The sequence below is a fragment of the Chelonoidis abingdonii genome, chromosome 2 (genome assembly GCF_003597395.2).
Source record: "Chelonoidis abingdonii isolate Lonesome George chromosome 2, CheloAbing_2.0, whole genome shotgun sequence".
Taxonomy (NCBI): domain Eukaryota; kingdom Metazoa; phylum Chordata; order Testudines; family Testudinidae; genus Chelonoidis; species Chelonoidis abingdonii.
Genome location: NC_133770.1, coordinates 249428531 through 249453518, shown reverse-complemented (window position 1 = coordinate 249453518; position 24988 = coordinate 249428531). Strand labels below are relative to the sequence as shown.

The following is a 24988-nucleotide window of genomic DNA, read 5'->3' as shown; positions in this document are numbered from 1 at the left end:
GCTTTCTTTTTAAAACTTGTTGGATTTTCTTTTCCTAGTTAAGGCAAGGGGATAGGAATCTCTGTGCCAGGAGTACTGTCTCTCTCAGGGAAAGACTGGGAGGGGGGAGAAGAAGGAGGGGGGAAGGTAAATCGTCCTCTCTGTTTTGTGTTTCAAGGGATTGAAGCAGGGAAATCTCCTAGTATCTCCAGGGCAGGAAAATCTGGGAGGAAGTAAAGAGCAGGAAGGGAAGTGGGTTATTTCCCTTTGTTGGAGGCTCAGGGCATCTGAGTCTTGGGGGTCCCCCAGGGAAAGGTTTGGGGAGACCAGAGAGTTTATCAGGTACTCAGAATCCTGATTGGATCTTATCTTGCTGCCACCAACCTGGTAATTAAGCTTGGAGGTTCATGCTAAGCACCCACATTTTGGACGCTAAGGTCCAGATTTGGGACCGAGGATTATTACACTCCCCCCAGTGTAGATCAGGGCTTAGAGAAGCAACAATGCAGTTCTTTGCTTCTAAGATTTTCCTCCAGGTTTAACCCCCCTGGCCCCCGCCCCCCCCCACACCACAAACAAGTAATGTTTGTCATCTTTGCTACAGTTCAACTCGTTAAGCATTTACTGTTGAGATACTATTTTCAGTGATCAGGTAGCAGGAATGAACTCACCACCACCATCTTCCCATCCACTAATCTTCTTTTTATTGTGGTCTCCTTGCCATTCCACTTCTGCACCTGAGTCAGTGAGCCATCATCTAAGGTTACAATACTCTACCAAAAACAAACAAAAAATCTCACATAAAGTAAAGTGTTTAGCCCACTGTCCTGTAGGTTAGAAGTGATTCAGTTTGCAGGGAGTTAGGAAAGATGGGGTTTTACTTCTATAAGGCTTGTCACTTTGCCCCCCATTATTTAGCCCTCACCTTTGTTTTTCTGTCATCTGCTGTAGTTTCCTCAAATTCCTCCCCAAGCTTGAAGGAGACCTCCGTGCTTTTGAAAGTGCTCTTGGTTTGGATTGTTAGCACATCCCCATCAATGCTGATAGTCACAGTGGGTTTGGTTAGGCTGCCCAGTTTCCTGGTGGCTAAACTCACACCTGCAAGTTACACACAATATGTCTCAGATACTTTGAGAAACATTAAGATCATGGGATAAAAAGTTAAAGGAATAAGAGTAGGACTAGTTTACTGTGCTCTCTGTACCAGCAGTTTGTTACCATAGTGTTTAGACCCTTTAGTTCACCTCAGTTGAACTAAAGTGTATATAGTAGTCTAACTAAGAAAGAGCATCACTGTTACAAGCACAAGTGTATCATGTCTCACAGAGAAGTCTTCTCATGTACAGTTTGAGTTAAGTTATAGAAAAGCACATTAATCAATTTCCTTGTTGAGGTAGAGTCTATAAGTCAGCAAGATATTCCAGTTCACTTATAAGGTAAGCAAAGCTTTGTTGAAACAATGCTATGGGCCTAATTCTTTACTAGTTTGCACTTTGAGTCATTCATGCAGAAAGACCAGTTAAGAAAGGTAGCATTTGATAGTCACTTTGCACAGGTGCAAGTGACTACATGAGATGCAGTGCAGTGGAGGTCTAGGCCCATGTTACCTAGAATTTAAGTTTCTTAATGTTTAGTTACTTCACTCCTACTATTCTCTTTTTAGTAGTCCACTCACCCCCCAAAAGACATAGCCAATCTTCCATTAAGAGCAGCCATAGAACAGTTTTTTCTATGCATTCTATGCAAGAGCAGCATTTATGAGAACAGTTCACATCAGAGAGCCACTTCCCTTGTCAGCTTACAGATCTCAAAATAAACCTCATTTCCCTTCTGAAGAAATGAGCACTAAGAAGCTGCAATGTGAAGAATCCCCAGAGCCAGAGAGAAGAAATGTAGGAGCAGAGTTCAACTAGAGTATATCCTTTCTAAATCCCACATATTACATTACTAACCCAGCTCTTTCATGTAGTCATCAAATTTTTCACTGGAGCTGAGTTTCCACATTCCCAGGAACAGGTCACACATTGTGAGGATTTTCTGGGTAGACACACTCAAAAAAACAACAGCAACTCTCAAAGAGAGCAAAGAAAAGAGCACAAACTCTATAGGCCCTGCAAGTCTGTTTTTAAAGCTGATCTGAACATGTGACATTCTGAGACAACCAATCAGGAAAGATATCATGGACTCCAGTCAATAGGTAATTTTAGTTTGATTTCTTTTAGCACAAGTCTACAGTCAGTAAATACAGCAAAGGATAAAAAAAAAAAGCACAGTTTTAGCCCCAATTTAAAACATAGCTTTTCCAGAAATAAAAAAACAAAAAAAAAGAAAATCACCATTCCAAGACAGGAGCAGCACAGTCTTAAAGGGATGTGTGAAGGCTCAAGTAGTTCATTGTTTAAAAAAACTCCTAATATCCCATTCATAATGTTATTTATAAAGCACTTGGGCCCATAGGTGTTGGAACTAGAGGTCCTGGGGGTGCAGCAGCACCCCCTGGCTTGAAGTGGTTTCCATCACATACAGCATTTGCAGTTTGGTTCAATGGCTCTCAGCACCCCCACTATCAAAGTTGTTCCAGCATCCCCCTGCTTGGGCTCAGAAGCCCAGCTTTAACTTCTAAAATGGCTCTATACCAGTGGAATGTTCCCACTGTCAGGAGCTGATGCCACTGCCTTAAGGGCTGCTTTTTGGAACTGGAACTTCAAAGGCATTTAGGAAGAGGGTTAAGCAAATGGTGCATTGGCCACTATAGTAAAAGCTCAGTTGCCTTCTAATACTAATATTAGTTATTATTTGTGTTAGGCGTGGTGCCTAGAGGCCCAATCAAAGATCAGGACCCCATTGTGCTAGGTGCTGTACCAACACATAACAAGACAGTCCGTGCCCCAAATAGCTGACAATCTAAATACACAAGGCAAAGGGTCAGAGAGGAAACAAAGGCACAGTGACGTGTCCAAGATTACACAGCAGATGAGTGCCAAGAGCTAGAGTAGAATCCAAGGTCTCTGCGTCCCACTCTAGTGCTCCAATCACTAGACTACACTTTCCCTGATATAAATCACAATAGTGGAACTTATAAAAGTGGATGTTGCCAGATACATGCCAAGATGCTGTTCAATGGGAGAGTGCGTGGGCGGGGTGGGTGTGGGTGTGGGTGTGGGTGCTAAGTCTCAAATATCACTAAGCCCCTTCCATGACTTTAAAAATTAACAAGACCACCTTAAAATCAATCTGTTACTTTATAGATAGCCCATTTTAAGATTGCTGGTGATTGTGATCATCACAACAACGCTCTAGCTTTACAAGCTATAAGTAATGAAAACTTGCTGGAAGCCCAGCTAAGGGAGATGTGCAGTAATCAGGGCTGGTGCAACCATTTAGGCGAACTAGGCAGTTGCCTAGGGCACCAAGATTTGGGGGCGCCAAAAAGTGGCGCCCCCCAAAAATTTTTTAAATGGTTGCAGCCGCTGCTGCTGGAGGGGCTGAGCTGCTGGCGGCAGCAGCTGCCTGCAGCCGGCAGCCCAAGGTATTCTCCGGGTCAGGGCGCCGCCAGAGGGGGCGGGAGGCAGCTCCCATGGAGCTGCCATAGTGGTGCCTGCGAATGGTCAGCTGCTCGGGTGACTCCGGTGGACCGCCCGCAGGCACCACTGTGGCAGCTCCACCGGAGCCGGGACCAGCGTGGGGGGCGGCAAAATTGCCGTCTGCCTAGGGCACTCAAAATCCTAGCGCCGGTCCTGGCAGTAATTGACCCTTGGCATGTCTTGGAAGGCACATGTTGAGAAAAGTGCAGCCTGTGCATGTAATGCAGCTGGAAGGAACATCTAGTCAGACACATGGATTTCCTTGGAGCCCCCTTACAGAATCAGTGCTTAAACCAACAGAGAGCAGACACTTCATTGGAGAACTCTTTTAGATACTCCAGTAGAACTTCAGAAATTTACCAGGTTTAACTGACATGAAATCTCCTCCCTGCCCAAGCATACCACACTTTCTGCTGCTCGAACCTTGACAGAAAAAAGATCTGCTGCCTGGTTTGCTCAGAGAGGTCCGGCTTTAATAAGAATCTCCTCAGTGAGATCCCTCTCCTCAAAACTCACTTCTAACATGAAGCCTAGGAGTGCTGGGTGTGTTCTGGTGTGTTGTGTGTGAAATCTGTGACTTGGGTTCTGCAGGAGGTCAGATGATCATAATACTCCCTTTTGATCTTAAAATCTATTACTCTAACTATATTTGTTTAATAAAGAGGGGAGAAATGCAACAAGAAGTAGGGAACATAAATTTCTATGATCAAAGCTTCCCATGGCTCTACGAGTGTTTTTGCTGTCCATCTGTTTAGACTGTAAGGCTCAGATCATCAAAGATATTAGGCACCTATTTCCCATTGATTTCAATGAATGTCCCCCTTGGGGATCTGGATGCAAGTTTCTAACAGCAGGAACATTGTCTCCTTTCCTGTCTCATTCTGCATTAAGCACACCATTGGCACTTAACAAATAGCAATAGAATTCCAGGGATAGGAAAAATACAATATATTTTAATAGATGTGCAACCCTCATGGGTTTAGGATAAACTATGACCCAGATCCTGCAACTAACAACAGGGTTCCACATGGACAGAGAGAGCCACTCATGCACAGTCACTTTCAAGAAAAGGGCAAAAATCTGTTCCTGGGGTCATAGCAAGGTCTAAGCAGATGCAAGAAATGTCAGCTGACCAGAAGCTGAGTCAAACGCCAATCCTGCAAAAATTTACACATGTGCTTAAATGTATTAAGCACTGTGAGTTGTCCCATTGATCAGGGCCTAATGCTGCAGACTTTTCTTCCTGAACAAAATGCTTTTAAAATATTTTTCTTTAATGCAAACTATTTTTGCATGCTAAAGACTATTAAGTGCTGAGGACACAGTGATCCATGTGCCAGTGAGGATAAAGGAATAACAACCCTATGACCTACTAAGAAGGAAGAAAGGAGAAATGCTCATAATTGGAGTTCCTGATATTCTCTCTCACCATTGGGCATCCCAGAGGGTCACATGGTCAAGACTCCTTTTTAAAGAGGCTTTGTGGGTTTGTAGAATTCACACTATCTTCCTGTCTGATAGTGAAAACTGTTGCCTGATTTCTGCAGAAGCCTGTTTAAAAAGCTTTACATAATGTGTGATTTATTTGTAGGCACCTGGAAACTCATTTCCAGTGAAAACTTTGAGGACTATATGAGAGAACTGGGTAAGGAATGCTATGTGGATACCTCTGCTTATATCTGTGTCTGTATAGGAAAAGATTACTGAATTTGCATTTTAATCCAGATTTCTTTTTCCTGGCTTGAGGAACTTTCCTGTACTATTCACTAAGAGCCTTTTTTTTATCCTGGCTGATAAATGGTCTTAGCCAGACAATCTTAAACTGCGGAGTTCTTGGGAAGCTAGTTGCTTGGTTTAGTGTGGTGAGGCTTCTTAATCTAAAAGGAATTGGACTGGAGGGAGTGGTATCATTTAATTGAATAATGCATAATTAATTTCTAGTAGAAATAATTCAGTAGTGCTATTGTCTAGGGCAGAAAAATCCATTGACCTGCTCAGTGCCCTTGTGCCTTGGAAATACAAAGCAGTAGAATGCTGAGACTATAATAAGGTCTGTAATTAAACACTTCTCTAATCTGGATTTTTGTCTAAGTAACTTTTTTTTCATTGAAGTACAATCTTATGTTGATGTTGGAGTACTAACATTTGTGGTTCATTGGAATTTGTTAGGTAACCCAGGGACTGGAAGTAGTTGCTGCTAGCTGGCTAGTGTGCTCTTAAATTAAGGAATTGCATGGACTCCTGACTAGATACCTGGAGAAGTCTTGACTGGGTCATATGCATCTCTTAAACTCCTAGTTTTAAGTTGAAGTTGGTTTTAAATGGTCTTCTGTCTCCCATAAACTGGTGACTCTGACTAGCTTATTCTGAGTTAGTACTGTAATCTAACAAGTCTCATTTAGAGACTAGAAGCAAAATTCTCGAACAGACTTCTAAGTCCTGTTTTTCTTAAGACTTAAGCGAATTTTCCAGGGTGCTCAGATCTTATAGAGAGCACTAGTGTTGCCAGCTTCTCTCTTAAAATTTTCCTTTTTAGTGTCACTCTTCAACTGCTACTAGTTCTGTAGCAAACAGTTTTTTGGGGGGAGTGGTCTGGGGAAAACAGGGGTTTCTAAATTACTCTAAAAATGTTTATGCTCTTTGGAGGTAAAAGGTTGCTTAACTTGGTGAAAGTGACTCCCTAGGATTCTCTGGGCTCTTAAACATTCAGCTGCATATGCCCTTGGATTCAGTTTGCATTGCAGTTCAGAATAGTGGCTGTACAAAAAATATCCTGCGTTTGTATTCCCTGGACTGGGCTTGGAATGCCTTTATCAGAAGCTTCAGGCATCCTTGAAATGCAGGATTACTAAAACATAAAGAGCAAGGGCAGATTCTTGAGGGGGGAAAAAGTCAAACATTTTAAATCCCTGATCCCCTGCCTTCCCTTAGCTGAAAGCAACACTACTAGGTAAGAGGGTGTTCTGGAAGTGAATAGACTATCTAATATAGTTTTCCTATCTGATCTACAGGTGTGGGCTTTGCTACTAGGAAAATGGCTGGTGTGGCCAAGCCCAATGTAATCATAAGCACCAATGGAGATGTGATAACCATCAGAACAGAGAGTACCTTCAAAAATACAGAGATCTCTTTCAAGCTGGGTGAGGAGTTTGAGGAGACCACAGCAGATGACAGGAAAGTTAAGGTGAGTCTTCCTTAAAACCAGCTGGGGTTGTGGGAAGGGAGGGATTTCAAAATTGCCCTTGAACTTAGCATGTATACCATGGGGGAAAGAAGTGCCACAAGTGTTCTGCAGAACCACAGGCACACCCAGACAGCTGGGTTCAGTTAAATGTTGGACTTGTGTACAAATCTCCTTTAGTCTGCAGGACACAGACTAAATAGCAACACTTTGTTTCCTTGTCTCTGCAGAGCATCATAACACTAGACAATGGCTCACTGATTCAGGTGCAGAAATGGGATGGAAAAGAGACAACATTAATAAGAAAATTGGTGGATGGGAAGCTGGTAGTGGTGAGTTAATGCCTAGTATTTAATCACTGAATGCAACGTGTTCTATATTGGCTTCTAATGAGGTGATGGGGAAAATGTCGGATGTGAATTATGATGGAATGGGGGTGGGGATGTAATTTCCAAACTAGTGAGACTTGCACATTAAAATTCAGGAGTGTTAAAGATGGAAGATCTGGAGAAGTCTTCAAGGTATGTGCATTCTTTCTACCCTTCCCTCTGTGTATCCCAAACTGAGGTGGAGGAAAAATGTGCATATAAAGCTGTAACAAAGAGTGGGTGAAAGTCCCAAACTCAAATTCTCATTAAAAGGGCCAAAACTTTCATGAAAACCCATGTCTTGACCAGTTGTAGTAAATACTGTAAAAGCTGGAATAGCTCTATCTACATACTCACCACAGAGCCACGGTCACAGCATGATAGTCTAACACATTGACTGGCAAGCTTGCATCATTGCTTGTCAGTCAACATACTACCAATGACATGATCTGTCACTGCTGAATTGACAGTGTGACTCTTTGCAGGAGCGTGTGACTCTTTTGGCTCCCTAGGCGGGGGTCCGTCCACGCTCCTGGTCTTCGGGGCATTTTGGCGACGGGTCCTGGAGCAAGTGAAGGACCCACCGAAGACCCTGAGCATAGAAGGACCCCCCACTACTGAATTGCCGCCGAGGGAGGCAAGATGCCGCCCCCCCGCCTCCAAATCCTAGCGCCCTAGGCGACTGCATAGGTCGCCTAAATGGAAGTGCCGGCCCTGACTCTCTGCCATATTTCTTCCTGCTCTACATGGCTCCTGGAAGAGAAGTTTTGTAGCAATTCTAAACCCAGGATGTTGCAGAGAACATATAGACGCTGCACATGCTAAGTAAATGGTGCCTGTGCTTGCTTGCTCCCTCCCCAGGTTGTCTAGCATATTAAAAAATGCTCCTGTCAGGCTGGCCTCCAGCTGAGACCAAACAGTGACTGAGAGGCCTATGTGCCCCTTAGGTACAGGGAATTCTGAATAAAAGCATGAAGCTCTTAGCCTGAGTTGTTCCATAACTCCCTTCAAGCAAGCTGAAAGGGAGACATGGAAGTGTTATCTACAGCTTGCTATTGGTAAAAAAAAAAAAAAGTGAGTGCTTGACATGCTGCCTAACATGCATTTGTTCAACAATCTGTCCTAGGAATGTACCATGAACAATGTTACCTGCACAAGAGTCTATGAGACTGCATGAAGAAACCCTAATCTCCACAATGAACTGGGATCTAAGTTGTGGAGAATCAGCTCAGTTCCAGGAGTGAAGCTCCAAGTCTGCTTTGTGACAGTCTGTAAACAGTCCGGTTCTATGCCAAAGCAGTGTTATAGCCAATCTGAACTCTCATGGTTATTCAATAAAATGTTCAACTGTCTAGAAATGGTGTTGGAATTTGTACAACATAGCACTAGGAATGGGTGGTGGGTCTTAAACTGGGACCAGCATGTGCACTAACTTCGGACTCCCTTCATTACCATGGCAAGAGTAGGTAGACATAACGTTAACGAAGATCAAGCAATCAAGACATTCACCACTTTGTCAAGCACCTATCCCAAAGTAGGGCTTCCTGTGTCCACTCTCAAGGCCTAATTTACTCTAGCCCCTGTTCCTATAACATAATTATCCTCTAGATCCAAAACAAGTGAAGATCATGTGCTCCTCTGTCTTGTTAAATAAGTAGGACTTTATCTATTTCAATCCTTATTATAGGGATTGAAATAAACCGCCTTTTTAAAAAGGCAGTTTGCTCTATAATCCTCTAAAGTTGTCTCACTTTAACACAGTCTTTTGTGAAGTTTAGTTTTTCCTGGTCAAAAAAGGCACTATACAAATCACTGCAGAGACTCAGAGGTGAAAGTACACCCTGGTATGGCATACCAGCAAGAGCCAGTGTGCTGTACCAGGGCAGATCAGCTTCCCCTGGCAGCAATTTAAAGGGCCTGGGGCTCCCAGCAGTGGCTGGAGGCCTGGGCCCTTTAAATTGCTGCTGGAGCCCTGAAGAAGTGGGGCTTGGGTGGCAATATAAAGAGCCCAGGGTGCCTGTCACAGCTGTTGTGCTGGGCCCTTTAAATTATCCCCAGAGCCCTAGGCTAGTGGCAGCAGGGCTCTGGTGGCTGTTTAAAGGATCTGGGGCTGCTACTGCAGCAGAGCCCCAGGCTCTTTAAAGCTCCACCAGAGGCCAGGGCCCCCTCTGGGGGTGATTTAAAGGGCCCCAGGGCTCCCAGCTGCTGCTACCACAGCCCTGGGCCCTTTAAATTCTGATTTAAAGCACCTGGTATTTAAAGGCCATCTCTTAAGGACTCTTGAGTACCAGTAAGTGGTTAAGTTATTTTCACCCTGTCTGCTAGCTTAAATCCATTAGCTGTATCCCTGGGAGTGGGTGTGGCAAACATCCAGTGGTGACTCGTATGCATATATGAGAGGGAAAATAATCAGATAGCTGTGTGAAGTCTGCTGAATTATAATGGGTCTAGTTCTGCTACCTTACTCAAGTGCAGACCCCTTACCTCTAAGGGCTGTCTGCAGACAAAGATACTTCACTACATGAGTAGAGAGAGCAAAATCTGGCCCAATTCAAGCAGCACTCATTAAATGATGATTTAAATGAACTTGTTCCACTTCTGGATCACTTACCAAAAAATACTAATTTTAGGTCACTTTACTAGTGTTTGCTGCTAGCAGGCTATGACTCTTCCTGATATGTTCCTGTCACACATCCAGGCCCTGAATGACTTTCACTCTCCTCTATATTATTCATGGCATCCACTGACAGTTTCTGAATAAGTGTTCTCAGCTGTATTCTATTGTGTGTACCTTTCCTTCTCCCCCTCCAAACTCCCTTGGGTGTGATCTGGTGTGGTGGGAGGTAAAAATCAGGAAATGCTGCAGAAAAGATGCAGATAGACTTGCTGGGAAGGTAGCAGGGGGAGGGTCATGTTGGTGGAGCAGCTTCAAGCAGTAGTAGGGAGAGGAGGCCCAAAAGTACTGGTTGGTTAAAGTGAAGCAGCTCCTTCAGGAGATGAAATCTGCACTTGTATAACATCAAAACAGGTGTTTTCAATTTCTAATTAATTTAAAAATAGTTAAATCATAACCACACACTGATAGCAGTATTGTTCAGGATAATACTGCAGTTCAGATGGCAGAAGCACTCTTCCTTAAGAAATGGAAAAACACTGATTCATGGGGTTACAGCAATGGTGACAACACCTTTGTGCATCTGGCTATACTTCTCAAAGCTCTTCTAACAGAACTCATTTTCAATACACTTGAAACAGGTAAATAGTTACAATTTTCTAAAGGGGAAAGGTGATACAGGACTGGAGTGACTCCTCCACAGATAGGAGGATTATTTGATACAAGAAGACTTTCTTCCTCCAGTTTAATATTGGATCTTTGTTTTCCATACTATGTGAAATGGAAGTTCTTTAGACTGAGAAAATCACCTCTGTCACTGGGTGAGAAGCAAAAAAAACCTTAAAACAGGAAGAATACCTTTAGAAATAGAAAACGTTCCAGGGCAGGAGCACTAATACAGGCAAGCAGTATACAAGTATAAAAAGGGATGGTGAATTCAGTATAACACAGTGCCCTCAGAATGGCAGGCAGATACTGTAGTCAAGAGGTGGGATAGGTCTCAATGGGTCAGGTGTGCTAAAAATCCCAGGGTCCACAGGTGGGGCCATATTGTCAAGAGCTCAACTTCCCTTAGCCCCTACATAAGGACCTTGTTTTCCAGTGTACTTGGTATCCAATGTACTCAGCTCCTTTTGAAAATCAGGCTGCTTATTTTGATGCCAAAATGGTACTAAGCTCTTTTGCATGTACTTAGGCCTAGCTTATCAACATAAACAGGGCACTTAAAACTTCATTTATTATAAACTCCAATACATTGGCACTATAGTGTGTTTGGATGTTTTAATTCAACAATTCATAATAGTGATGCTGCTTTAAGATAAGCCTGTATACAACAGTCTTTTTCTTGAAGAAAGAGCTGCATGGAACTTTCTTAACTGAGCTGGAGTTTATCTGGTGTACAGAAAGATGGCATTGTCTCATATGCTCAAACCCTGCTGGAGGGAACATTGCATATCCCAAGGAGATGAAAGAGGAATGAATATAATGTACTAAAGGTCACAGTAGAATTTGTGATTGGTAAATAGTCTTTATAATTAACATGCAAAGCCTCTTTTCTTGTATCAGGTGTGATATCTTATATTGACTCTGTTATGATCAGTTTCTAATTGACTTCTCTATGAGGGCACACAATGGCAGAAAGTTAGTAAGGAAGTCAATTAGAGAATGACCAGAACAGAGATCCTGAACAATATCACCATCATATTTTGAGGATGCTGAGATCCAAAGCTCTAAACTGACTGGTCTTCAGCCTTCTCAAATTTCTTTTCAATTTAGGGCAAATAAATCATAATATAGCAGCATATTGGTTTCTAGTGTTGTCAGTTCATTATGGCTTCTCCATTTCTTTGTCAACTTTCCAGCATCCACTTTTTCCTTCTTTTCAAGGGTTCCTTCCCCACCCCATCCCTTTTTTTGTCATAAACTACATCTAAAAGCCTAACTACATACAACATGAATTTCGCATGAAAGAGCTCCAATATTCTCTGTATCTGTGTAGCATTCAGGTCCAGATTGTCAAAGGAATTTAGGTCAGGGCCGGCGCTTCCGTTTAGGCGGCCTAGGCAATCACCTAGGGCTCCAGGATTATTGGTGGGCGACATTTTGCCAGAGGGGGCGGCAGGCGGCTCCGGTGGAGCTGCCGCAGTCGTGCCTATGGATGGTCGGCTGCTCCCGCGGCTCCAGTGGACCTCCTGCAGGCACATTGCGGCAGCTCCACCAGAGCCGCGGGACCAGGGCGCAGGGTGGAGAAATTGCCGTGCGCCTAGGGCGCTAAAACCCCTAGCGCCAGTCCTGATTTAGGTGCCTACCTCCCATTGATTTCCATGGGAGCTAGACACCTAAATACCTTTGGGGATCTGTACCCCCAATAAATTGGTAGTGGGAAATTAAATCACCCCCACATTTTTCCTATCTCCCAGCTTCCTGTAGTCTCTTCTCCATTCCACTTCTGCACTTGAACGAGTGAGCCATTCTCTAAGGTTACAACATTCTGAAGAGACACAAGGTTGGAAATAATGAGTATTTACCACCAAAGTCCTTCAGTTTAAAAATGAAGCAGCTCACCTAATTCTCAACAAGTCCTGTGGTCTATTAGTACATGAGGCACCTTTGAGTTCCAGTAGGACATTTTCTCCAACTATTTCATTTGCCTCATTGATCATTTGCAGATTTCTTAATAAGTGACATTGAGAAAAAGCCACCCATTTACACCAATATCCAGAAACTATTTTTTACCTTGATTTTAATGTCACAAGTAGTAGTTTCTTCAAACTATTTGCCCAGTTCAAAGGAAATCTCAGTATTTTTTACTGTGCTCTTGGTTTAGATTGTCATTACATTTCTGTCACTGCTGATGATCTCCCACTAGATTCTTCTGACTTCTTAGTTTCCTATGGTGTGGCTAAACCCATTTCTTTGAGTCAGACAAGATACCGGCTCAGGTTTTAAATGTCATGCAAAAGTCATTGAGGGATGAAAGAAGGAAGACGAGGATTAGTTTTCTGCTGAAATTCCCTTCTTCAGCTCCTCCCCATTAGTGTGACCGGATGTCCCGTTTTTATAGGGACAGTCCTGATTTTTGGGTCTTTTTCTTATATAGGCTCCTATTACCCCCCACCCCCTGTCTGGTTTTTTCACGTTTGCTGTCTAGTCACCCTACTCCCCATACATAATTGATGGTGAATATTTAGGCACTTTGGCCTAAGATTTCAAAACGTAGTGATTTTGGGTGTCCTACCTGAGTGACTTAAAGGGGCCTGATTTTCAGATGTAGATGCTCCTTACTTTCTGAAAATAAAGCCCCTTTATTTTGGATACTGAAAAATCAAGGCTTCCAAAAATATTAGTCACTTAAAAATATTAGGCACTGATGTAGAAATTGGGCCTCATTCTGATCTCACTTATCTAAAGTAATTCCATTGATGTCAGTAGAGTTCACACCAGTGCAAAAATGGTGTGAAATATGAATCAAGCCTAATATATTAAATGGTTGACTAAAATCTTGCCTCCTTTATATTTCTTTCACACACTATTTTTGTTATTCTGTTTAAAATATTTAAGTTTGCTTGGCAATACTTTTTTCAAATAAAGGCATGTTTCTGGCTGTTTATGGCACTGTTATTCTCTAGGGTGCAATCCTGACACCACTGAAACAGCAAAACTTCAGTGGGGGTCTGAGTTTCACCCAAGATTTTTTGTTTTTACTATTTTCTCCATTATTCCATGAGGAAATTAAGTTAAATTAACTGGATGATATTTGTCCAGATCATCCTTCTTTCTTTCTTTTGTAAAATTTGTAACTGCATTTGTTTTCTTTCAGTTTTCTAATTACATCCTCTTTGAAAAGGAGAATCTGCATCTAGACTTTACTCCTGGACTGTTCATTCATGGCTGCTGTGCGGTCTATTGTTTACTGCTACTAATTCACTGAGGTAAATGAATTTTATTCTGATCTTAATCTGATAAAGGAAAATGTAGCACCATCTTTCCCCCACTCATCTGAGCTCAGAATCCTTGTCTCTCTTTAATTTGGTGAGGAGAAATGGTTTGGGCTTCAAGATATGCTATTTCCATTTGTGATGGTGCTGGTATTTCTTGCTATTCTTCTTTCTTGGCTATAAATCCTTTGAATGAGCTGCTGTTTCTGCATAGGGGCACAAGGATGGATGGTAGCAACATTGACACTGTTTGAGTAGCTTAAGAATGGCTTTTTGTCTGTATAATTAATGCACTGTCATTTTCGTTCTTAACGGTACTGGTACTGCAGTATAGCTGCTGTATTCTGACTAACAGCCTGCACAATGCATTAGTCCACGCTAGAGGATGTAAATTCTAGTGCACAATAATGTGTGATGCATTAACTGGCCTGTATGGACCCTTCTGGTGTGCAATAAAGATTCCCTAGTGCATATTAACTTAATACTGTTTGAAACAGGGCTACACTAGGGGACATTTTGTGCACCTGCAGGTTCCACATGGGCCAGTATATGCTAGTGCACACTTGAATTCACACTCCTCTAGTGCAGACTAATACTGCAGGTAGACAAGCCTTTATCCTCTCTCCTAGCATGTCTTAGGGCCTGATCCTACAAGTTGCTGATCACTTTCAACTCCCAATGATAGCAACAACCAGTTGCCTTGTAAAAGTGCTGCCCTTTTACATGAACATGAAATAGAAAAACTGAAGAATTCCAGTTGACTAACCATAGTAGGATCCTTGTATAATTCACATGAGGAAGCCTTGTGAAACAACAGAAGAATCTGATTTAGAAAAGTGTCCTAGCCTCCTGGGTAAGAGGGCTGCCTTTGTTTATTCTTTGAAACATGTGATAAATTAATCTGTGCTTTGGAAAATGTGTCATACGGACAAAAGCTGCTAAGACTAACATCAGTCTTCATTTTGTGGATTTACTCTCATGTTGGCATCTTTATACTTTTTTTAAAACTGTTCTGCTTTTGGCACTTTTCCTTCCCCTGTATTTCAGATATTCCTCAGTCACTGCAGCCCCGGGATCAGGACTGTGCCATAGAGCAGGGTAGAAAATGGGTGTCCTGTCCTGCATGAAGTTTTGTGAGTTCAAAAAAATTCCAGTTTCACAGCAGGATAAAACCAAGACTTTTTGAAAATTTTCACAGCTGTCAGAGGTGCCACCCCTCCCCACCATACCCCTGGTCACTCTGCTTTCCTCTTAAGAAAACAGAAAAGACTGTCCCTCTTTTGCCCATAATGAATATTTAATTATTTATACAAAGTAAAACAGCTTTAACAGGAGACTCTACCTCAGAAATAGCTAATAGCCTAGTGGCTAGGGTACTCACTTGGGCTGTAAAAGACCTGGTTTCAAATCCCTGCCCTGAATCAGGTAGTGCCGGGACCTGAACCTGGTTCTCCCATGTCTCCTGCATCCCCAGTGATTAGAAAGGTGGCAACCCTAACTGGTCCTCTCATGGAAAAGTTTCAAGTTTAACTGGTCAGCATTTTGCAACAAAAAACTTGTATCAAAACATTCAACCAACTCTACTGGTAGTAATGGAAGCTTAACTTGACTAGCTTACTTTTGTCAATATTATGAGATACCTGATGGAATAAAAGTAGATTTACATATATAGTTGCATTTAATAATGTAAGGCCCAATCCTCTCCCTGCCCTCATGGGATGGCCCAAAGACCACAACATGTTATCTACCATTCTTCATATCAGTTCCACACTCAAATATGATCCCTATTTCATTGCTCCTGGATCCCACATTTGACATCTCAATATTGGATAGTCCCAAGCTCAAGGGGATATAAATAATGTTTCTTCTTTCCATCATGATAACCTGAGACACAATCCCACCATCTATATTCCCAATATTCTGCATATCCTTACAGTGTAAGCCTGAGAACCCAGTATGCTTAATATAGTCCAGAAGTACGAGCACATTATAATCATGCAAAAAAGATCATATGATCAGAATTCATCTACTTCAGGAAAAAGAATTTCATGTTTTCCAGGTAGCATAGTTCCCTGCTAACTAAGGAGCATTTGGGAAGGTGTGGCAGGGTAGTGGTAAAATCCCCTTTAAAACCCTGCCAAAATGCTGGCTGCAGCCTGCTCTCTGACCAGGAGGCCAGGTGTAGAGATGCAGGTACTCTTCAGGGAGCCCAGCTGCAAGCCCTAACAAGGGCTGGCTCAGAGGAACATACTCAGCTAAGTAGTGACAGCTGGGCTGGAGCAGAAGAGGGCTATAAAAGCCTGGGGTACACCTCAGTGAGGGGGCTAGCCTGGGAAGAGGTAGGAGGGTAGTATTTCTGTCCCCTTGCTAACAAAGAAGCCTCAAGGGCCAGAAGACCCTGGGGAGGGTCTATGGGGTGCCAACTGTTGGGGGATCTGGGAACTGCACATGCACTGTAAATAAAGATACTGGGGTGATCCAACAAAAGGGTGTGGAAGACTTTTTATAATACCAGCCAAAACACAGGGTGCAGGCCCAAAAGTGGGAGAGCCTACGTGGGACCCTGTGACACAAGATAAGGGGTAATATATGCTGTTACTTCTTTTGACCCAAGCTGCTGGTCAAAGTTCAGGGCCTTATAGGTTGTTTCCAATAGGAAGATAAATGGATGATAGAGCCAATTATTTTCTTTGATGCAATCTTGTTTGTTTACAAAGATTATACATAATGTCCTGTTTCCTACACTCAGTAGGAATCAAACAGCAGGAGACAGCTACTTTGCTCACTATTTCAAACCTGCCTTTCCAGACAGCATTCTGTGCCCCAAAAGCTTTTTCTCTTAGCTTTTTGTCAGGACCTCATTACCAGTACTTCTGCTATATTTGTCTACCTAGCTTATGCGCTTTCTCTGTCTATGCCCCCCTTCACGCCCAAACACACATACACCAATCAAAACCCTAGTCCAAGCATTTGAAAACCCTTGGGCCACATTTTTTTTCCTACTCAAGCTTTTTCGTGTGCTTTTGTTTGGTGCTACTGAAGTTTTCAGCCATTTCTTTACATTTATCCTAAAAGAAAAGCAGTGGATACACCCAACCCATAACAACAAGGTTTAACCCAACTCACAACAATACTTTCACTTCAGAGTTCTAAAATTTGCTGTAATTCAAAGAAATAACAAAATCTATACTCCTGCCTTTCAAATGTGTTTGCTAACTGCAATACCGTAGTTATAAAATGAATGGTCCTTTTTAGAAGCTGAACTTTTTATGTCTGCAAATACAAGTACATTGATAAGTTCTAAGTTATGCAACTTGGATAATGGAACTCTAAAACAGGGGTTCTCAAATCACCACTTAATGATCTCATCTTATGGTCATATCTCTGCCATTAATTATACCATGAACCACCTCTCTTCTCCACCTGTCCGCTAGTCATGGGGGAAGGAAAAACAGCAGGTTTTTTTGTCTTTTCTCTTAATAGTGTGATGAAAAAAGCATTTCACAGTTTGTGATGAGAGCTCCAAGTTGAAGGGTAAAAGACAGAGCAGAACAAAGAGATACATGTTTAAAAGATCAAATACACATGTCATTTTGAAGGTGATTCATGAGAGAAAGGTGGTTCAGTACTTAAGTACAGAGTGTTCTGCCTCCAGCTCTTCTCTGTCTCAAACTCATGGCCAGAGGGGTCCATCATGATCATCTAATCTGACCTTCTTCACATTGCAGACCACAAAAGTTCACCCACCCACTTCTGTAATAAATCCATAATCTCTGGTTGAGTTACTGAAGTCCCCAAATCTTTATTTATAGGCTTCAAGTTACAGACAAGCCACCATTTACTTTAATTCAAACCAGCAAGTGACCCATGCCCCACACTGCAGAGGAAGGCAAAAAAAAATAAACACCCCAAAAACCCAGGGTCTCCGCCAATCTTACCTGGGCGAAGATTGTTTCCCAACCAGAAATATGGTGATCAGTTAGACTCTGTGCATATGGGTGAGACCCACCAGCCAGACAGCTGATGAAAGAATTTTCCATGGTAATTCAGAGCCCTCCCCATCCTAGTGCCCAGTGGAGAGATTTACTCTTAGCAGTCACAGATGGGCCATATGCCATTGTAGGCAATCTCCTCATACATTTCCCTCCATAAATTTATCAAGCTCAGTCTTAAAACCAGTTAGGTTTTTTTGTCTCCACTGGTCCCCTGAAGGCTGTTCCAGAACTTCACTCCCCTAATGGTTAGAAACCTTCATCTAATTTCAAGCCTAAACTTATTGATGGCCAGTTTATAGCCATTTGTTCTTGTACCAACATTGTCCTTAACTTAAAAAATTTCTTTTCCTCTCTGGTGTTTATAGACAGCAGTCATATCTCCTTGTTAGGGTAAACAAGTCAAGCTCCCTTTGGGGGAGGCATAGCTCAGTGGTTTGAGCACTGGCCTGCTAAACCCACTGTTGTGAGTTCAATCCTCAAGGGGGCTATTTGGGGGATTGGTCCTGCTTTGAGCAAGGGGGTTGGACTAGATGATCTCTTGAGGTTCCTTCCAACCTTAATAATCTATGATTCCCTAAGTCTCCTCTTGTGAGGTAGATTCTCCATTCCTCTGATCATCTAAGTAGCCCTTCTGTGCACCTGTTCTCATTTGAATTAATCTTTTTTTAAACGTGAGAGGCCAGAATTGCACACAGTATGCCACATGAGGTCTTACCTGTGCCTTGCATAATGGTAATAACACTTCCTTGTCTCTGCTGGAAATATCTAACTGGATGCATCCTAGGATTGCACTAGCCTTTTTCATGGCTGCATCACATTGGCAGCTCATAGTCTTCCTGTGATCAACCAATACACCCAGGTCTTTCTCCACCTCTCTTATTTCCAACTTACAGGATCCCCTCTTATATCAAAAAACCTTGTTAGCCCCTAAGTGCACGATTTTTGCACTATTAAATTTCATCCCATTTCTATTCCAGTTTTCAAGGTCGTGTGTGATAGTTCAGTTCTCCTCCAGACTGGCAATACCTCCCAACTTTGTGTCATTCACAAATTTTATTAGCACACTCCCACTTTTTGTGCAAAGGTCATTAATAAAAATGTTAAATAAGATTGGTCCCGAGAACAATGCTTGAGGAACAACACTAGTAACTTCCCTGCAGCTTGACAGTTCAATTTTTGAGCATGACCCATGTACTCTCCCCTTTAACCAGTTCCTTATCCACCTTACAACTTTCATATTCATCCCCATCTTTTCCAGTTTCCCATGTGGAACTGTATAAAATGCTTTACTGAAATCCAGGTAGATTAGATCGACTGCATTTCCTTTATTTAGAAAATCAGTTATCTTCTCAAAGAAAGAGATCAGGTTGGTCTGGCACAATCTATCTTTTGGCAAACCATGTTGTATTTTATCCCAATTACCCCTATGTCCTTAACTACCCTGACTTTTAAAATCTATTTTAACACCTTACATACAACTGAGGTCAAACTAATGGGCCCGTAGTTTCCCAGATCACCTTTTTTCTCCTTTCTTAAATATAGGTACTATATTTGCAATTCTCCAGTCAGAGAGTATGACCCCTGAGTTTGAGTCATTAAAAATCCTTGCTATTGGGCTTGCAATGTCACATGCCAGTTCCTTTATGTTCTATTGGATGGTGATTATTCGGGTCCCCTGATTTGGTCCCATTCATTTGAGTCTGGCTTCCATTTCAGAGGTGGTAATTTCTACTTCCATATACCTGTTCCCATTAGCTGCCCTGCCACTGCCCCCAATGCCTCATTACCCTCCTTAAAAACTGAGGCAAAGTATTCGTTTAGGTGTTGGGCCATACCTAGGTTATCTTTAATCTTCACCCCATCCTCACTGCTTAGCTATCTCATTCTCTTTCCCTGATTTATTTTTATTTATATGTCTAAATAACCTTTTACTATTGGTTTTAATTCCCTTTGCAAGGTCCAACTCTCAGTGGCTTTTGGCAGTTCTCACTTTTTCCCTATGCTTACTGACCTGCAAGAGGTAGCTTTCCCTGCTGATCCATGCCATCTTCCATTTCTTGCAGGCTTTCTACTTTCTCTTAATAACCCTATTTGAGATGCTTGTTCATCCAGCTTGGTCTGCAACCCTTCCCTATGATTTTTTCCCCCTGACTTGGATGCAGGCTTTAGCTAGCTTCTGCAACTTTGACAAAGTAATTCCAAGCCTCCCCCACATTCAGATCCTTGTGAGATGACCCGCCGTGTGGCTTTAGCTTAGTTCACTGGCACCAGGGTGACAATAGCAGTGAGGATGGTGACAGTGGAAGATGTGCTGGTGTTGGGAGGAAGGCAGCATTAATGTTCACAGTGGGGTGGTGCCGTGCTTGGCATCATGATTTGTCTCAGACGCTATAGCAGCATCACTGAAATGTTCTCCTGGCACTGCAACAGTAACCTCGTGTGCTGGCCTCCACGACCTCCTCATTATTCTGCTTTATTCAGTGGAGGAAGCAGTGGCAGGCGCAACCCTGAGTCTTGGTACTAACACAAGTGGCTTTGGACAAGATGTGCATTGTCTTGCCTCTGACGTTCTTTCTCCTGGTTGGTCAGTCTTGAGAATTACAAGTTCAGGGCATCTTTATAAAGAAACTATTGAGGCATGCACAGCTCACACAGTCCTTTTGCCACCCACTGAGAGCTGCTGCTATCATTGCCTTTCTTCTGAGGGATACTGCCTCACAAAGCCAATATAATGTGTAACCGGTTTGTGGGAACCTGGAAACTTGTCTCCAGTGAAAAATTTGATGATTATATGAAAGAATTGGGTGAGAAATGCTATTTTTATAAGCTCTGCTTGGAAATATCTCTTCTTCTATTTGCTTCTGGAAAATGTCTTCTTTCCGGGCCTGGGGACTCTTCACTCTGGTTATATCTGTATTATAGTTCTTTTCTTTTCTTTTTTTCCAATTTCAGCATCTTAAAATGAAAAGGAGAAATCTCTGGTTTGTTATAATAAATTTACTAACTAACTAATCTGCATCTCTTACTCCCATTCAATGAGAAATGGAAAAAAACATATTTTTGTCCCTCTTGCATATACTATTAAACTTAGAACTTACAATCACTTACTGTATTCCGTCAGCTTGTGATGGTGCTGCTGTATCCTGACACTGAGCTCCCTGAGGTCTAAATCCATGAATGAATCCATCTGTAACTGAGAAATGCTGGGAATGAAACAAATTAGGCATTGTTTTTTTCAGTTTAATACTGGCTTCATCGTTTTGTAATGATTGCACTGGCGGTCAGTTTCAGCATTACTGTTGCTGAGGCTTTAATTCCCTTTACTTTAAAGGTTAAAGAGAGTAGCAGAATAATTCCAATTGACTAACTACAATCAATGCTGGGTATAAATTCTGCTGGGGAGATTTTGTGACAATACCAGGGCTTAAGAAATATTTCAGCATTGAATATTTGCAGTGAATACTGCTGTACTTCACAAATACTTTGATCTCACTATACCTGGTACCTTTCATAGAATTTACAAAGATGGTAACTATTATTATCAGCCTTTTACATTTAAAAAACTGAGATACAGCAAGTCAGAGGCAAAAGGAGGAACAGAAGTCTGAGTACTGCTCTAACTAGTTGACCAGGATGTGGGCTGTCCAGTATAGCAAACCTTGTAAAAGGAGCCTCGTAGATGGCAGTTGTATTTGTATCTTTTTGCTCCCATTCACTTTTGTATTTGAATTTTTCTCTATTTGACATGTTTATGTTTCACTGATATTTAGACGTTCCTGAGATACTTAAGTGTTGTAACTACCCTTCCGTAGCAGAGAATACTAAGAGTACCCCACTTAGTCTCTTGTATATTTTATGTTGTGAAGTGCAACAGAAATGCACTAGATTCTAGATACTGAGATTCTCTACTGTAGCTGGCTGAAAAAAAATTGAATTTTGAAATGCTTTGACTAGTAAAAAACAAGGGCCAAATATTTCAAACATATTTTTGAGAAAAAATTTCCATGTTTGCCACTAGCTATATTCTCTACATAGGTGCTGTGCAGATTAATAGTTGCCTGTGTTCCTGCGTACCTAAAAATACATACTTCATGTGTAGTCAGTATATTCTTGTTTCTAACTAGACATACAGTATAATTCCAGTTATCTGAATTTCATTTATCTGAAAATCCTAGTTTTCTGAATCCATAGTGTGTCCCCAAGTAGCCCTATGTGAATTAGTCACCTGATCATAACTTCTAAATTAGCCTCTGAGAGCCTCTTAGGACAGGTCGATACTGCAGTTGGGATCAGCGCTCTGAGATTGATCCACCAGTGGTCCATTTAGTGGGTCTAATGAAAACCCATCAAATCGACAGCAGATCACGCTCCAGTCGACCCCTGTAATCTACCCCTGATGAAAAGAGTAAGGTGAGTTGATGAGAGAGTTTCTCCTGTCGACCCCCTGCAGTGTAGATCCCGCGGTAACTTGACCTAAGGTACATCAACTCCAGCTGTGTTATTCATGTAGCTGGAGTAGCGTAGTGTAGGTTGACTTATGGCGGTAGTGTAGACATAGCCTTAGTGCTAATCAATGACTTTGTATTTTTGCAGTGGTTCTGAGGGGTTACCTGCAGTTACTGAGACCAAATCCAGTTTCAGCAGCAACAACAGCTTGGAAAGACAAATTAAATTATGTTTAATTTGAATGAATCAGAATTACGTTATGTCCACAATGATTCTAATACCACTAAGTAAAGTTGTTTTTTTACTCTTTTATAAAGTACAAAGTATTAAGCAAACATCAGCATTACACCCTTCATTCCCCATATTTCTCTATCAGTAAAACTGCAGCTCAAAATAGCACTTCTGTTTATCTCAGTGCCTGGCTATCCAAAACTTTCAGAAGTCCCCCAGCCCATTCAGATAAACAGAAATGTACTGTACACACACTGGATTTGGGAATGCCTCAGCCTATGAAATGCAGCCTCTGAATCTGATGAATTAGTGTCACATTCCAAACAGAGAAACTGTGGTATCTGTTTACAAGGAAATTGCTCTGATGCTCTGTAAAGTGATAAGGAATTTCTTCCTTCACAGAAGGTATTTTTATGTCTGATTTTCAGGAGTGGGCTTAGCCACCAGGAAACTAGGTGGCCTGGCCAAGCCCAGTGTGATCATCAGAATGAAAGGGGATGTGATAACCATCAGAACTGAAAGCACCTTCAAAAACACAGAGATCTCCTTCAAATTGGGCCAAGTGTTTGACGAAACCACAGCAGATGACAGGAAAACCAAGGTGAGTATAGTGATTTCCTTCTGAGGGTTTCTGATCTGCTGGATGACAAATGGGAGGATTTTTTAATCCTTGAAAGCATAAATCTGCAAAGCACCGTAAGAGGAGCAAATGTTGTGCTGAAACCAACATTGCTGAGTGGGCTATGTGTCGAGAATGTGGAATTTGCTCAATGTTAAAGTGAATTGTCTCTTTAACATGCAGGGCTCTGAGAAAATAGTCACATTTTGACAAATTCTTTGGGTCTTTGCAGAGTGTCGTAACCTTAGAAAAAGGGTCATTGGTTCAAGTGCAGAAGTGGAATGGCAAAGAGACCACAATAAGGAGAAAATTGGTGGATGGGAAAATGGTGGTGGTAAGTGACTAGACACAGTTTAATAGTTTAAATTTAATTATAATGTCAATTTTCACCTTCTCTTTGGTTTCATTACATTATTTCATGATAGAAATAGTGAGAGGGTACGGGGGAGAAATAACTTTAGGAAGCAAGTGGGAATGAAGTAAACATTATATTCCATGCACAAAACCCCCTCTACATTAAAGTGAAGTTACAGGTAAGACTAATTCATAGATTTGTAGATGTTAGAGCTCGAGGGGACCATTGTGAACATCTTTTCTGACCTCCTGCATAACACAGGCCAGAGGACTTCCCTGAATTAATTTTTGCTGTGACAGAACTAGAGTAGATCTTTTAGAAAAAACATCTAGTCTTGATTTAAAAATCTGCCAGTGATGATGAATCCACAATAACCTTTGGGTAAGTTGTTCCAGTAGTTAATTGTCCTCACGCTGTTAAAAATAGGTGCCTTATTGCTACTCTGAATTTATCTAGTTTCAACTTTCAGCCACTGGATCTTGTTATACCTTTGTCTGTAGCCGCTATTATTGAATTTCTGTTCCCCACGTAGGTGCTTATAGACTCTGATCAAAGCACCCTTAACCTTTTCTCTGATAAACTAAATGGAGCTCCTTGAATCTCACTAGAAGGCATGTTTTCCAATCCTTTAATAAGAAGGGCACGATGGAACTGGAAGGGGTAGAAAGTGCTATATACCGTCTTCCCCTCCCCCAGTCTTAGGAAGCCCCTTCGTTTATTTACAACTTATGAATTGTAGGTGGTTCATCACTGCCTTTGCAAGGAAAAGTTCATTTATCTATTGACAGTTCACGCTTGCAATCGAGTTACACTCTGAACTCTCTACAAGGAAGTGGGGACTTCTTTTTAAAATGAAAGCAGTCATGTAATCTTCTACATTAAGCTTACCACAGCTGATGTTGGTGCCATTGCAATAATACTCCTGAAGGCAACATGTGTTCTTGAAAGAAATTTGAAATCTGTGGCTAGCTATTACATCATGTCTAATTTTATGAAGTATGGTTTTCTTTAAGCACTCTTTTGAAAGTCTATGCTGTTGAAATAGAATCCTTTCCCACTTGGAGGATAAAAAATAACGTTGCTGTTTGGGGATCTATATAAATTAATGAAATAATATACAGGAAATATTTCTGTAGACTTCATTGGCCTTTGGATTAGATGCTTATGCACTGTCATTCAGAAGTTTCAATTAACCCTTCTTTCTTTAATCTTAGGAATGTGATATGAAAGGTGTTGTCTGCACTCGAATCTATGAGAGAGTGTGAGGAAATTCCATCTCTACACTGGACTAGAACTGGCTCTGGAAACCCAGCTTAGTTCAACAAGCAAAGCCCTACCTATTATGCACCCTTTTTTCTTATTTCCTTTATCAGGAAAACAACTAAATTATCAAATGATATTTCAAAGCTGTAGTGTAACTAATCCAAAGTATCTTGGTGATTAAATAAAAGCTTCCCAACATGTGAAATGTAGCTTTTGTCTGTGTTGTAGAATTGTTTTGATTTCCTTTATTGGGAATTGCACACCTTTCCTTAGGGTTGATGTACTGCATAGAAGATATGAACCTATTTTCCTTGATGTATGGATGAACAAGACTATTTCTGTTTGAAATGGTGCAGTACAGACTGCAAAGCACTATCTTTCTTTGGAGGTGGAAAGACATTTTTACTGAAAGCAT

General features: G+C 41.6%; 3 protein-coding genes across 3 annotated transcripts in view; 2 read left to right on the top strand and 1 right to left on the bottom strand.

Moving 5' to 3' along the window:
- Positions 1-2037, bottom strand: part of LOC116828741 (myelin P2 protein-like) — a 2842-nt gene extending 805 nt beyond the window's left edge. Inside the window, exons 1-3 of the mRNA XM_032787159.2 lie at positions 1932-2037; positions 905-1077; positions 651-752 (exon numbers count right to left, since the gene is read on the bottom strand). Of these exons, the coding sequence (XP_032643050.1) occupies positions 651-752; positions 905-1077; positions 1932-2004 (348 nt within the window). The 5' untranslated portion in view covers positions 2005-2037. The remainder of the gene's footprint in view (positions 1-650; positions 753-904; positions 1078-1931) is intronic.
- Positions 2038-5081: 3044 nt separating this feature from the next.
- Positions 5082-8372, top strand: LOC116828742 (fatty acid-binding protein, adipocyte-like). The gene is made up of 4 exons (XM_032787160.2): positions 5082-5208; positions 6575-6747; positions 6975-7076; positions 8239-8372. Exons 1-4 carry the CDS (start codon positions 5136-5138, stop codon positions 8287-8289), a joined length of 399 nt encoding a protein of 132 aa, XP_032643051.1. The 5' UTR covers positions 5082-5135; the 3' UTR covers positions 8290-8372.
- Positions 8373-20303: 11931 nt separating this feature from the next.
- LOC116828752 (myelin P2 protein) lies at positions 20304-24782 on the top strand. Its single transcript, XM_032787180.2, has 4 exons — positions 20304-20463; positions 22765-22937; positions 23188-23289; positions 24525-24782. The coding sequence occupies exons 1-4, from the start codon at positions 20391-20393 to the stop codon at positions 24573-24575; spliced, it is 399 nt and encodes a 132-aa protein (XP_032643071.1). The 5' UTR covers positions 20304-20390; the 3' UTR covers positions 24576-24782.
- The last annotated feature ends 206 nt before the right edge of the window (positions 24783-24988 follow it).

Excerpts from the sequence above, each read along its gene's own strand:
- LOC116828742 (XM_032787160.2), top strand. The coding sequence starts at position 5,136 with ATGTGTGATTTATTTGTAGGCACCTGGAAACTCATTTCCAGTGAAAAC. Across the intron at positions 5,209-6,574 it reads GGACTATATGAGAGAACTGG|GTGTGGGCTTTGCTACTAGG; the intron begins GTAAGGAATGCT and ends TCTGATCTACAG. Across the intron at positions 6,748-6,974 it reads CAGATGACAGGAAAGTTAAG|AGCATCATAACACTAGACAA; the intron begins GTGAGTCTTCCT and ends TTGTCTCTGCAG.
- LOC116828752 (XM_032787180.2), top strand. The coding sequence starts at position 20,391 with ATGTGTAACCGGTTTGTGGGAACCTGGAAACTTGTCTCCAGTGAAAAA. Across the intron at positions 20,464-22,764 it reads TGATTATATGAAAGAATTGG|GAGTGGGCTTAGCCACCAGG; the intron begins GTGAGAAATGCT and ends TCTGATTTTCAG. Across the intron at positions 23,290-24,524 it reads TGGATGGGAAAATGGTGGTG|GAATGTGATATGAAAGGTGT; the intron begins GTAAGTGACTAG and ends CTTTAATCTTAG.